General features: G+C 38.7%; 1 protein-coding gene across 5 annotated transcripts in view; it reads right to left on the bottom strand.

Annotated features, from left to right (window-relative positions):
* The window catches only part of tpst1 (tyrosylprotein sulfotransferase 1), a 59,083-nt gene that overhangs the window by 22,222 nt on the left and 24,746 nt on the right, over nt 1-12,115 (bottom strand). For all 5 annotated transcript variants that reach the window (XM_066663368.1, XM_066663375.1, XM_066663390.1 and 2 more), the window contains exon 3: nt 4,354-4,552. In XM_066663368.1, coding sequence (XP_066519465.1) covers nt 4,354-4,552 — 199 coding nt within the window. The remainder of the gene's footprint in view (nt 1-4,353; nt 4,553-12,115) is intronic.

Raw genomic sequence — 12,115 nt, 5'->3', positions numbered from 1 at the left:
CAACTGTGACTAAGGCTGTACCTAGCCGCACTGGCACCATTAATGCAAAATAGCCTTGATTAATTTTGTAGTGAAAAACATAACATTTTAAACATTTACACTAAGCAGTGAAAATCCCTGCACATATACCTACAGATAAAGTACCTACTGACATAATGACTTTATTAAATTACTGAAAACAGGTACATGGTTGGTCACATTGAATTATGTATGGTTTTTCATGCATGTTGTTTTCTATATATATTGTTTTAATCGCAAATAGCAGTTGTCATTTACAACTTTTCATGCTGAATACATCAGTTACAAATTATTTTACAAAGGTACAATTCTCTTACATTAATGTTTATTAAATATAAGAACAATCTAAGGCTAAAAGACAAATATGTTCATGATGCAGTGTTTCCTTATGACCACAATCAAAATCACTTATTTAGAACACTTACAGACTTTCAAAAGAAGTAAACTGGAGCATTTACAAATACCCAATAGCCTTATTCACACAAGCAGAAATGCAAACCAAAGAATCCACAAACGACTAAAGTACCATGACCTACATACTCAAACTGAACATAAGTAACCATAATAATAAGAGGGAGATGATGGTGTGGAACGGGTTATGGATATCATGACAAGAGAGGATAAAACAGCATTTACAGGCAGATATGTGCTTAGTAAAACCTCACAGAGCAGCCATTCTCAGCTTCTTACACAGACTGCTGCTGCTGTTTTTGTGTGATAGCAAACAAAAGTCAGTCCAAATTAGATAAAGATAGATACAGATATTACTTTAGATCTGCTGAAAGCTGTGCCACTGCTGTAATATCTTTCAGCTTGGCTGAGAGGAACTGTCAGAGGTGCTTTAAAAAGATCTGGGCCTTACTCCTTATAGAAAGGTCTGTCCAAACTGTGGCCATCTTGGCAACGCCTTACAGCAGGTATTTCCTTTCACACAAGACCAAGCTCCAATTTCTTGAATGGGAATGGATGATTATGTCCCAAATTAAACATTTCAATATTTCTCTTAAAATGACTGATACAATCTGACAAATATATTTAAAAAATTGTTGAGTCTGACATACTAATAAAACCCCACATTTTTCAGCTTGTTCTAGCTACAGCACATGCAAATATTTCCACAGTAACAGAGGACATTTCCTGCTTTACCAGTGAGAGTGAGGTGAGAGAGCACACTATATCATTTATTAATCACAAAACACAACCACCGCAGTGGTGGATTATTCCCAGCGCTGCAGTGACACTGACATGGTGGTGGTGTAGTTCAAGTGGATTAGACACAGCAGTCTGTGTCACTGCTGGACTCTGTACACCGATGAAGGACTAGATCATGACCTTCACAAACAGTGCAGCAACAAATGAGCTACTCTCTCTGAGGGAGGTGTGTCTAACCAAGTGCACACAGTGTTTAAAAACTCCAGCAGCACTGCTGTGTCTGATCCACTCGTAAATGGCACGACCAAACTAACACATCACCGCCACATTAATATCACAGTGCTGACACTGATCCACCACCCAAATCATACCTGCTCTGTGGTGGTCCTGTAGAGGTCCTGACCATTAAGGAACCATTGGGCAAGAGATGGAGTACAGTCTGTAATTTTAGAACTACAAAATAATCCTGTATGGTTGTTCGGTGTATATAAACATTGACAATATTGTATATATTTGTATCTCCAAAATCATTATAACTATTCTATAATTATATATAAGAAGTGTAAAGAAAACTTCTATTGGTCCATTCATCATGAAATTTCAACACAAATTAAAGTACATCTGGTGGTTTAAAATGATGCTTTTTCTTTGATAGCCACCTGTTAGAAGATGTCAGCAATAATACAAGTATTTTGTTCATATCACACTGCCCAACTCAGAGGGGAAGGACACAGCAAGCAGACCTCCTCAAGAGACCCTGTTGATGATGCGCTGAGCAAGAACAGCTAAGACTGAACGTCCATGACATTCTTGGCTCCAAAAGCAGACTGAGTCAGATGCAAGGGTGCAGCAGGGGTCCCCTTCCAGCCTCAATATTCTCAGTCATTGGAGGGAAAAAAATAAAAATAAAAAGTTCTACAGTATGTGGTCTTACTTTGTGAGCACTTCACAAGTGTAAAAAAAACTAACCATTACATCAAAGGTTTCCGTCAAGTCAGGGATTTCTGTGCTGTTATGCTTCACTATTTTAACTCCTGGAGAAAACACAGATTGGTATAAAGGCTTTCCAGAGAAACGCAAAAGCCACCTGGCCCACAAGCTTAACTTGAATTAAAAATGTTAGAACCCTCAGAACCATTTTCCCAGGCCAATGCCCTGCCCTTTAAATCAAACAGTACATAACTTAGCAGGCCTATAAGAGCACACACACAGCCTGGAGCCATTTTGATATATCTTATGAGTTTTTATGGGGCATTAAACGGCTTTTATTCTCTCTTTTTTTCGTCCGCACTTCAGCACATGATTTGGTCATTAAGTGGAGCGGACCGAGAGCAGCTGAAGGAGCCGGTGTAAAGTTGCTGATGTATAAAAGGGCTCCAGGCTCCTTTTACAAGACCACGGAGACACTTCCTGCAAGAAAAAGGACAGCGAGACACAAGAGTACCTCTCCATCCACATCTCGCCTAGGGACTATCTATGCTCTTATAAATGATGGTTCTACCAGGGTTCTTTATTAAAAGAAATGGTTCTATATGGTGCCATATAGAACCCTTTTCTAAATGGTGCTGTATAGAGCCACCTATAGCGCATCCTCCATCAACCCGAAGAACCATGCACGATGCAAAGAACACCTTTAGTCACGTAAAAGCACAGGTTCCGGTTTCTATATAGCTCCCTTGTAAACGCATTTCCTTTAATAAAGAACCCTGAAAGTATTGTTTTTATGTTGTGTCCTTGTTTTCTTTTTGGAATCTCTATCTTTCATTAATCCTAAAAATGCCATCAATATTCTAGACCATTACAGTTAGAGACATTTAATCATTAAATCAGATGATAAATGGCAGTAACTTAAAAATGTCATGCCCAAAGAATGTTAAATAAAAGTTTTTCCACTAAAAAAATGTAGCCAAATACATTAAAGGTCTCCTACATAAAAGGAGTTCGCAGAATATGTCATGAAAATGGCAGCTGATTTTGACTTTTATCTTTGCGAAAATGATAAGGGGATGTATTATGACGTGGTGTCCACTTACACGGCACAAACTGTACTCAAAATCCATATATATGCAAGCTTCCCATCAGAGAGGACTCATCCGTAATGGAATGTGACGAATGAGAAATAATGTTAACGCTGGAATGGTCTGCCAGTCTCTTCTCATTTCATAACGAAGTGTACTATTAGGTCTTGAGAGCCACGTAGTGGGCTTACATCCAACAAAGCATCAAGAATTATTAGGAATCGATAAGAAGGAAAACAATAACGGAACTAGATCCAATGTAATGTGTCAGTGCACAGCAGAGATATGACGCCAGAACAGGAACTGGGTTTTCAAAACCAATCAACCCCAGCTGTCAAAATACATGCTTTTTTTCACCGTCTTGGCAAAATGCACACTCGTATATAGGAGAATTAAAATGCATGTCACAATGCATAAAACATCTCACAACAATGAACTACTATTGGCCCATGCTAGAATGTAATATTGAATATTTATAAGCCCTTAAATGGCCAGTGGTCTGAACATGAAATCCCCTGATCCTCACAGTTGTTACCGGATACACCAGAGCAAACACACTCTGTAGATTACGTGTGTCACATGTCAGCTCATCTAAAAAAGGCCTAAATATCTGGTGATAGCTCATAGCAGAATGCACAAAACCTTTCTTAAATTAGATTATTGTTCTTGATCCTAAGTTGGAGAACTGATTCTTCAGGATGTGGGTTTGCGCTCTTCATTATGGCACATAATTCACTTTCTTTAAGGTGATGTATGACTTTATACGAGTCATTGTCATACGATTTAACATGAATTCACAGTATTCACATTTGTTCAACAGTTTTCAGATAAAATAAATATAAAATATCACTTTCACAAAAATAAAGACACCAAGAAATGTTTCAGCTGAAGAACACATTTGGTTCTCCACAGAGTCCTTCTCTGTGTGGTTCTTTAAAAAGACATGATCAGTAGAAACTTTTCACATAACGTGAAATTCTCAACCAATTAAATTCTTAGAATTGTTCAATTGTAGCCAGGACAGCCAATTTCAAAACAATAATTTTTAGGATTGTCGATTGTGTGACTTTATTAATGTGGGAGAACAACAAAAATCACTTTCTTTTTTTGAAAAAACTCTTAAGTGTGAGTGACTCTGTGCTTTACATTTTCAGAGGGCACTTACCCTTCTAGTGTTGTCCAGGACTCGTGGATCTGGTCGGCCGTAATTGGGTGGGTTGGCATGGGGGTCATAGCCCAGCCTGGCCAGCATGGGTGCGATGACCGGCATGTCCCTCAGCACGTCCCCTGGGATCTTTCCCACCCACTTTGACAAGGCCTCCACATTGACTGGCTTGATCACCTGGTCTGTGGAGCGCTCCACTCTGCAGAACACAAGAACGTTTTCAAAAACTGTTACTAGCTCTGAGAATTCTGGTGAGGTTTTGTTAATGACGTTTGGCTTTTACAACTGGGCTCTACACAGATATCTACAAGGGCTGTGGTCACATGACACCACTTATCACATAGACAAAGCACTAGTTCATCACAAGGTGTCACACACACTCACTAACTCACCCAAACCTATGGACACTTTCGAATAGCCAACCCACCTAAAAACGTGGTTTTGGGTTCTGGGGTAAAGCAGAGGAAAGCCATGCAAACATGGGGAGGGGTGGGGGGCAACAACGACTCCTCACAGATAGATAATGTTTTGGCTTCAAACCCTAAGGGACGTTATCTTGCTGTCTTTAGTCAATGAGACTATAGATCACATTCTTATTAATTAAACTCATCATAGAACTCTGATCTTATCAAGTGTGCTTGATACGAGGGCACTTCAGGCTTATCTTTACATTGATGTAACGGTGCAGCATGAACCTGCTAAACCCTGTGCAGATGAATAATTTCGAAACTATTTGAAAATCATTTTGTCTAGTTCTCTGCACAGAGATCTGCCAGAGCTGTGGTCTGTTCTTGACATAAACATCCTTATCTGTTGATGACAGAAGATTGCAGTGGTGTGTGTGGGTGTGTTTATAGCAGGTTCTTTGACCCTGAGGCAAAATGTGCAGTTGAATGTGTATGTTTTGATTTTACAATGCAGGGATCAATAGGACCACGAAACGTCCAGCACTTGGTAAAATGCTTGCTCAAACGCACCTACTTAACTTAACGGTTCAACTGAACTGAGCTGAACTACAGCCCTCCAGGACACAAGTACGTATCTATACAGATATGTTCACTGAATCACATTTTTATAGTTTTGATTACAACATTTTTAGGAAGATTTGGGTCCTAGAACAAGCAAAGCCTTCTCTGTGTGAAAACCCCTTTCCCAAAATTGAACACCACCATATTTATTCATTAATTCATTTCCTGTCCATTTGATCCAATGGAACACAGTGGATGGGGTGCCAGGCCATCACAGGGCATGACGCACACCTATGGACCATGTGAATAGCCAATGTACCTCCAGAAACTGTAGCATCTGGAGGAAACCCACGCAGACACAAGGAGAATACACCACACTCACAGACGATGACCAGAGGAAGGTTTTGAACCTGGAGCAATGTGACAGAAACACTACTAAACCATTCTGCTCTTGCACCATTAGCTTGTGTGTCTAGTATAACCTGGCATTATTTGTAGTGTTCTTGTAGTAGTTTTAAAAGCACTCCACTCCTATTTATATTCCTTCACCTCCCTTGGCACAACTAATTCTGCCTGAATATTACTTATGAAACATCTGCAATAAAATATCAGAACTATGGTAGGGCAGTGTAACAGTAATACCATATACTGCTGTATATAAAATTGTGGACGTATGAGGGTGGTATTTCAATGATGATGCATGTGTTAATTTCTGTTCTGTGTCTTTCACTACAAAGCCAGAGTTCATTCATGCGCATTCAAGAGAGCCACAGGGAGGGGGTGCTGAAGGAGCTCACTGACTGCTGATGTCACAGTCTGAAAAACGGGTGGGGGAAAAAACACAAGCCCAGTAGCCCACCAGAGTTTAGCACTGAGCTTGGGTTAAAAGAGAGAGGAAGGAAGCTGAAAACTCTCTCAGGAACAGGTTTTTATCATCACCATGTGAAGTGCACAGTGCAAAAACCTTTCACTCGACTTTGTGCTCACAGATATGAGGCTCATGCAGCTCAACAGTGCAACCCATGGTATGAAAAATTTGGATGCCGCCCATCCCTAATCAAAATACAGTATTATAAAATTTAGCAAAGTGGAAAATGGCTTGAGCTGCCTCCTCAGAAGGGCATCTAGATTGCAGGCACTCAGCAGAAAGATCAGCAACAGCGCTTTACCGTTCTTACTGCATCCAACTAATTGGCCCTAATTGGATGACAAGATACAATTAAAGAATGCTCTGAGCTTCCCTCCACTTATAGTGGCATGTAAGTGGCTTGAATGAATGGCCTTTCACTCTCTGAGATCATTCCCTCTGTTGCCACGCATCACATTTCATGGGCTACATGCTCAGATTTGATTAAGATAATGACGATGGCAGCAATAGTTTCGATAATGCTATTGTACCAACAGGCTGTAGTCATTACTGAGACTACTGTGAAAGGCAGACAGTTTATACAAACAGAAATCTGTAGCTTCAAGGCATGGTTGCAATTTCCATAACTTCACAGCACAAGTTCGCACCACGCATGGCCATATGTCTGTCTTTTGGTGCTTCATGTCACAGCTTTTAAAACAGCACAACCAAACAACATTACTGTGGTTAAATTGTGGTTCACTTTTACATGAAATCTGGAAGAAACGAATTTGCAAGCAGATTAAAAATGAATCATGCATTATTACACACCCATTGTAAATTATTGATCTGTCTGAAATGAAATATTCAGTAAGTTGAGGATAAACCAAGGAACAGCAGCTTTTGTTTATGGGGAAAACACAAGCTCAAGGCCTTTAGTTGCTGCAGGATGTGGATTAAGAAACACTAATATTTGCGTAGAGAGGATATTAAATGGCCAGACCTTGCTCTGAACATTGACTGGCTATGTAACATCGTCATTGTCCAATGAAAAACTATTACTACTAACTTAACAGGAGCTGGAAAAAAAACCTTCTTACGTTTCAATGGAAGTCAGTGTAAAAAGATTATATTACATGTCATTTTGGAGTATTTCTATTGGTCCATTCATCAAAAAGATTTTACCAAACAGCTGATTTGTAAAAATGATGTAGTACATTAAAAATCCACAAAATTAGAGATTACTTGTTTTGGATTGGACAAAGACAATATGCTAAAACTGTGCAGAGTTTGATTAATTATTTCATGTCCATATCAGCCTTTTTTATTGATTGATGTAGATATTTTAGACTCTTCATTTAAGCTTCAACACCAAAGCAGTAAAATGGCTGGTCACAGAACATCACAAATTTTATTCTAATTACACATAATTATACATAGGGCTGGACAATATTTTATTATCAAAACATATCGCAACAAATCTTTTAATAACAATTATATGATTTTTAAACACATTTTGAATATTTCAATCTACATTATTTACAGCATCTGTCACTGACTGACATTCATTACAGGGAGCTGTGTTCAGTTGATTGCACTCCATTTTAAAGTTAGTTTAGGTTTATTTTTGATGGTGATATTTTTCTTGTTTGTTCTTGCCAGTTTTTCTGTGGCTTTTAGAAGTCACATCAAACTTACATTGTACCGACTCAAAATTAATAAATATATCACAATATACATTTTGGCCATATCATCCAGCCCTTCTTTCTTATTCAACATTTCATTTAAAACTAAAATCTGAGCAGGGAATCCCCTTGGCTGCAGGACCTTTTACATTTCTAGATATATTTAAAATCAGATTCTGATGGTGAATGAATAGTTCATTCAAAAGTTATTAAATGGTCTTCTATCACTCCAAGGTATGCTGTTTCATTGCTCCACAGTTCAATGCTGGGTGACATTAGGTTCATGTCCAGGTGCTCTAGAGTATCCCAATTCATTTCATTATTTTCTATGAAGATTATATTAATCCTGTGCGCCTGGGTGCACCTTAAATATCTAAATTAATTAATCATTAAAGGTTCTCAACAAACTATTGGATATACAGTTTAGATTGATAGGTAATGAGCAACATATTCATACAACTTTGTTTCATTAAAGCATACATTCTCTGTTGCCATGCAGATAGTAAAAAAATATGAGATATTAAAGTGCTTTCTGATGTAATTTAATTAAATAAAGCCATGTCAGGTTTGTAATTCACCCTTTTAGCATAGAGTATCTGTATCCAAGTATTGTTTCAATAACTTCATTAAAATGTGGATTTCCATCATTTTGCTTTTGTTTAAAAAAATACATGCCATGTCCATAAATAACATTTATGTTTTTATTTACCAAGAACAGTGAATATTTTCAACCTCTCCATGCCTTAAACATATAGTTTTTGAGTCTGTTTGTGTTTATTATTGTTCATTATTATGACTTGTACTAAAGCAGTTTGTGATACTGAGCTTTACCAATCACTGTTTAGTGGTACTATCTAACTAGTAAAATCAGGTTTACTACATTTATGTCAAATTTTCAAAGTCAACCAATGACATTATGGCTGTTTTCAGGCATCTTGATGTCTGTAAAACACAAATACTACACTGTCAGGTCAAAAATCCTTCCATCTTAAACAACTGACTTAATTATCTGCCTAAAATAAACTCCTTTAAAAGATTTCACAGACACAACTTTCTCGTTAAAAAAGAACAGGTCCATTATTTACTTGAAGAATTAAGGCTTTCCCACTGCATTCAGGCCCGACTGACCAACTCAGAAAATCCACAATATTTTATACCCATTTATTTTTGAGCAAAGAGATGTCAACAGCTGGCTTCTTGTCCTTCTCAAATACATCAGACCCCTTTATTATTTCCAAATGACGTGATTATAAGAGGTTGCTTGAATATTCTTTAGCTGTTATGCCATTATCAAAGCTTTCATTTATTCCAGCCATATTTTACAAAATAACGATCTTTAGATTCAGGCCTCAGTAAGACCTGGCCTTGAGCTGGTCCTCTCTCAAGCAAAGTTCATGTTCAAAATTATCATTGTCTCAGGCCTCTGCCTTGGATCCAGTAGGTGCTTTGATAATAAGACTCCATTTTTGTAAGAGCCTTTGTTCACATAAAATGCACGTGTAATATTTTATTTAACAGAATCCTGCTGAACTACTGTGGGTCTTTGGAGATCACTGATAAGCTTTCTTAGACCTCACAGAACACACAGGCCAACTCAGAACTAGCTTCGCCATTTCACCATTATTAATTATAGTATTTTGCATTAAAATGTCATTCTTTTAAAGATGTGTATTTCCATATTTAATAATTAAGTCAATGTTTTAGCCAATAAGGTCCAGCAACACTATGCAAAGTTTTAACTGTTACACAGACATCTAGATATGAACAGAATGACGAGGAGGAAAGTGAAATGCCCCCTTCACAAGCCTCAGTAAGGGAAAAGGAAAATTAGCAGATTAATTTTGGACCATGTCTTTAGGTTTGCCTTTTACCACAGGGAATGGAAAAGTGTTTCAATGGAATGCTATGTATTAGTTTTCTTCCCTCTCACTGTTTTGTTTTTTAGGAGCGAGGAGCCAGGCACAACCACTGAGTTCATAGCCCCCCCCATTTGTTATCCCCCACTGCAGGGAAGACTAGAACCAGATGGGGAACAGATTACGACAGTCAATACCCATCTGCAGTCAAAGCATTGGGGATATCCAGCAAGGCCTGTCCCTCAACATCAGAGAGCAGCCCCTTAACACACACACAGACCGCATGGACGGCGAACTAAGCAGCCTCTTGAGGTTGAGAACAGGACACTGTCCTCCCCTCATGCAAGAGGCCCAGGACTTTCATTTCCAGAAGGCCATTCGCTAGATGTGGCCAGGTTAACTATATGCCATTGTTATTCTGATAAATAACTTCCAATCTTTCTTCAGAAAGAAAACTAAACAACAGCATGTGTCATAAAATACAAATTTAGACCAATTATTGAAAGCCTACAAAAAGCAGTAGCAGCAGCAACCAATATAATGGCAAATGTGCAAAGTCACCCTTCATACATTTCTTATCATAACAGAAAAGGAGAAGCATAACTAAACAAAACTTTTTTCGGTTATAATGGTTTATTCAGCTTTATTTTGTTAAATTCTGAAAAGATTTTTTGGTTCTTTAGAAATCTGCCCTATAGGACTGTGCCACATTGTATCATTTATAATATATGACAATAACATTATTATGACAATAAAAATTGGAACCAAAAATCCATATCAATAGAGATATTGTGGATTGTTTATGTTATGAAATAATGCAGCCAGTCCATTGCAGGGTGACACACACTCTCACATTCATTCACACCCATGGACACTTAAGTTGTCCAAGTTAAGTTTGGACAGTGTGATGAAACCCATGCAGATATGGGGAGAACACCCCAAGCACCTCAAAGACAGTCCCCAGGAGCAGGGTTCAAACCCACAACCCGAAGACCAAGGCCTGTGTGACAGGGACACTTCCAGTGGTGCCATCATCCCACCCCATCAACCAACTGTTTATGCAGCAAAATGCTCAACAGCAAAAATGAGCTGTAACCAAAGCTAAGCATAGATAAATAACCAAATATTTACAGAACATTTTTGGTTGTTTCCATAGAATTTTAGAAATTGTTATATTAAAATTATAAAATTAATATAATAATTTGCTAGTAGTAAGAAACCTGTCTTTAAAATCCGCTGAAATGTTGTGATTTTAATTCATCATTCAAGAAAGCAACACACATTAACTGATGGTGAGGGTGGGCTCTAGGGTGGTCTCCATTTTGTTTTTGTTTCAATTTATTTCCTATACTCAGCAATCATTTCTTGACAGCTCCACTACCTTTCAGGGTTCTTTTCTCACAACAGATGAAGGACAGAATCACATGCTAAGAATCACATTATCCATATAATGGGAGGCGGGGTTTAAACTACTTTATTAATTTCAATTTATTTTAGCTTATGCAACTGTTTTATATCAAATTTACTTATGATTAAGTTAGGGGCGGCACGGTGGCGCAGCATGTAGTCTCGCAGTCACACAGCTCCAGGGACCTGGAGGTCTGTGAGGAGTTGGTGTGTTCTCCCCATGTCCGCGTGGGTTTCCTCCGGGTGCTCCTGTTTCCTCCCACAGTCCAAAAACACACATTGGTAGGTGGATCGACGACTCCAAAGTGTCCGTAGGTGTGAGTGAATGTGTGTGTTGCCCTGTGAAGGACTGGCGCCCCCTCCAGGGTGTATTCCCGCCTCGCGCCCAATGATTCCAGGTAGGCTCTGGACCCACCGCGACCCGGAATTGGATAAGCGGTTACAGATAATGAATGAATGAATGAATGAATGGATAATTAAGTTAATCTGAAATATCTCTTTTGTCTGAAAAGTTATAAATGAAGGGTTGTCATACTGTCCATATTTATACTTTGCTCTTTCCCTTTCATTTCTATGAGCAAGAAAGTAGGGTTAGGCAAGTAGTGACTCATGTTGCTGTTTGTTTGTGTGTGTGCATGTGTGTATATATACACATGTCAGTGTGTGTGTGTGTGTGTGTGTGTGTGTGTGTGTGTGTGTGTCTGTCTGTCTGTCTGTCCAAGGGCTGAAGTGCAGGCATGACTGCCTTTCTCATCTCCTTTCAGCTCTCATATTCACAGAACAGACCAACCAAAGCTAAGTCAGACTGCTCCTCCCCCACAGTCACAGTTACTCCAGCTAGAGTCAGTAATGCTGCTGTACTGAGCTTCTCAGATTATGGCCCGGACTATCAAAAAACTGGCGTCTTTCCTTTATATGACTTCATCACAGCACATGAAGTTTCAGGCTCACCCTCGCATGAGAAAACAGTAAGAACTTTTGTCACTTTACCAACATTTT

The sequence above is a fragment of the Hoplias malabaricus genome, chromosome 1 (assembly GCF_029633855.1).
Source record: "Hoplias malabaricus isolate fHopMal1 chromosome 1, fHopMal1.hap1, whole genome shotgun sequence".
In the NCBI taxonomy this organism is placed as follows: domain Eukaryota; kingdom Metazoa; phylum Chordata; class Actinopteri; order Characiformes; family Erythrinidae; genus Hoplias; species Hoplias malabaricus.
The sequence above is the reverse complement of the archived record's forward strand: the minus strand, read 5'-3'. Positions and strand labels throughout refer to the sequence as shown.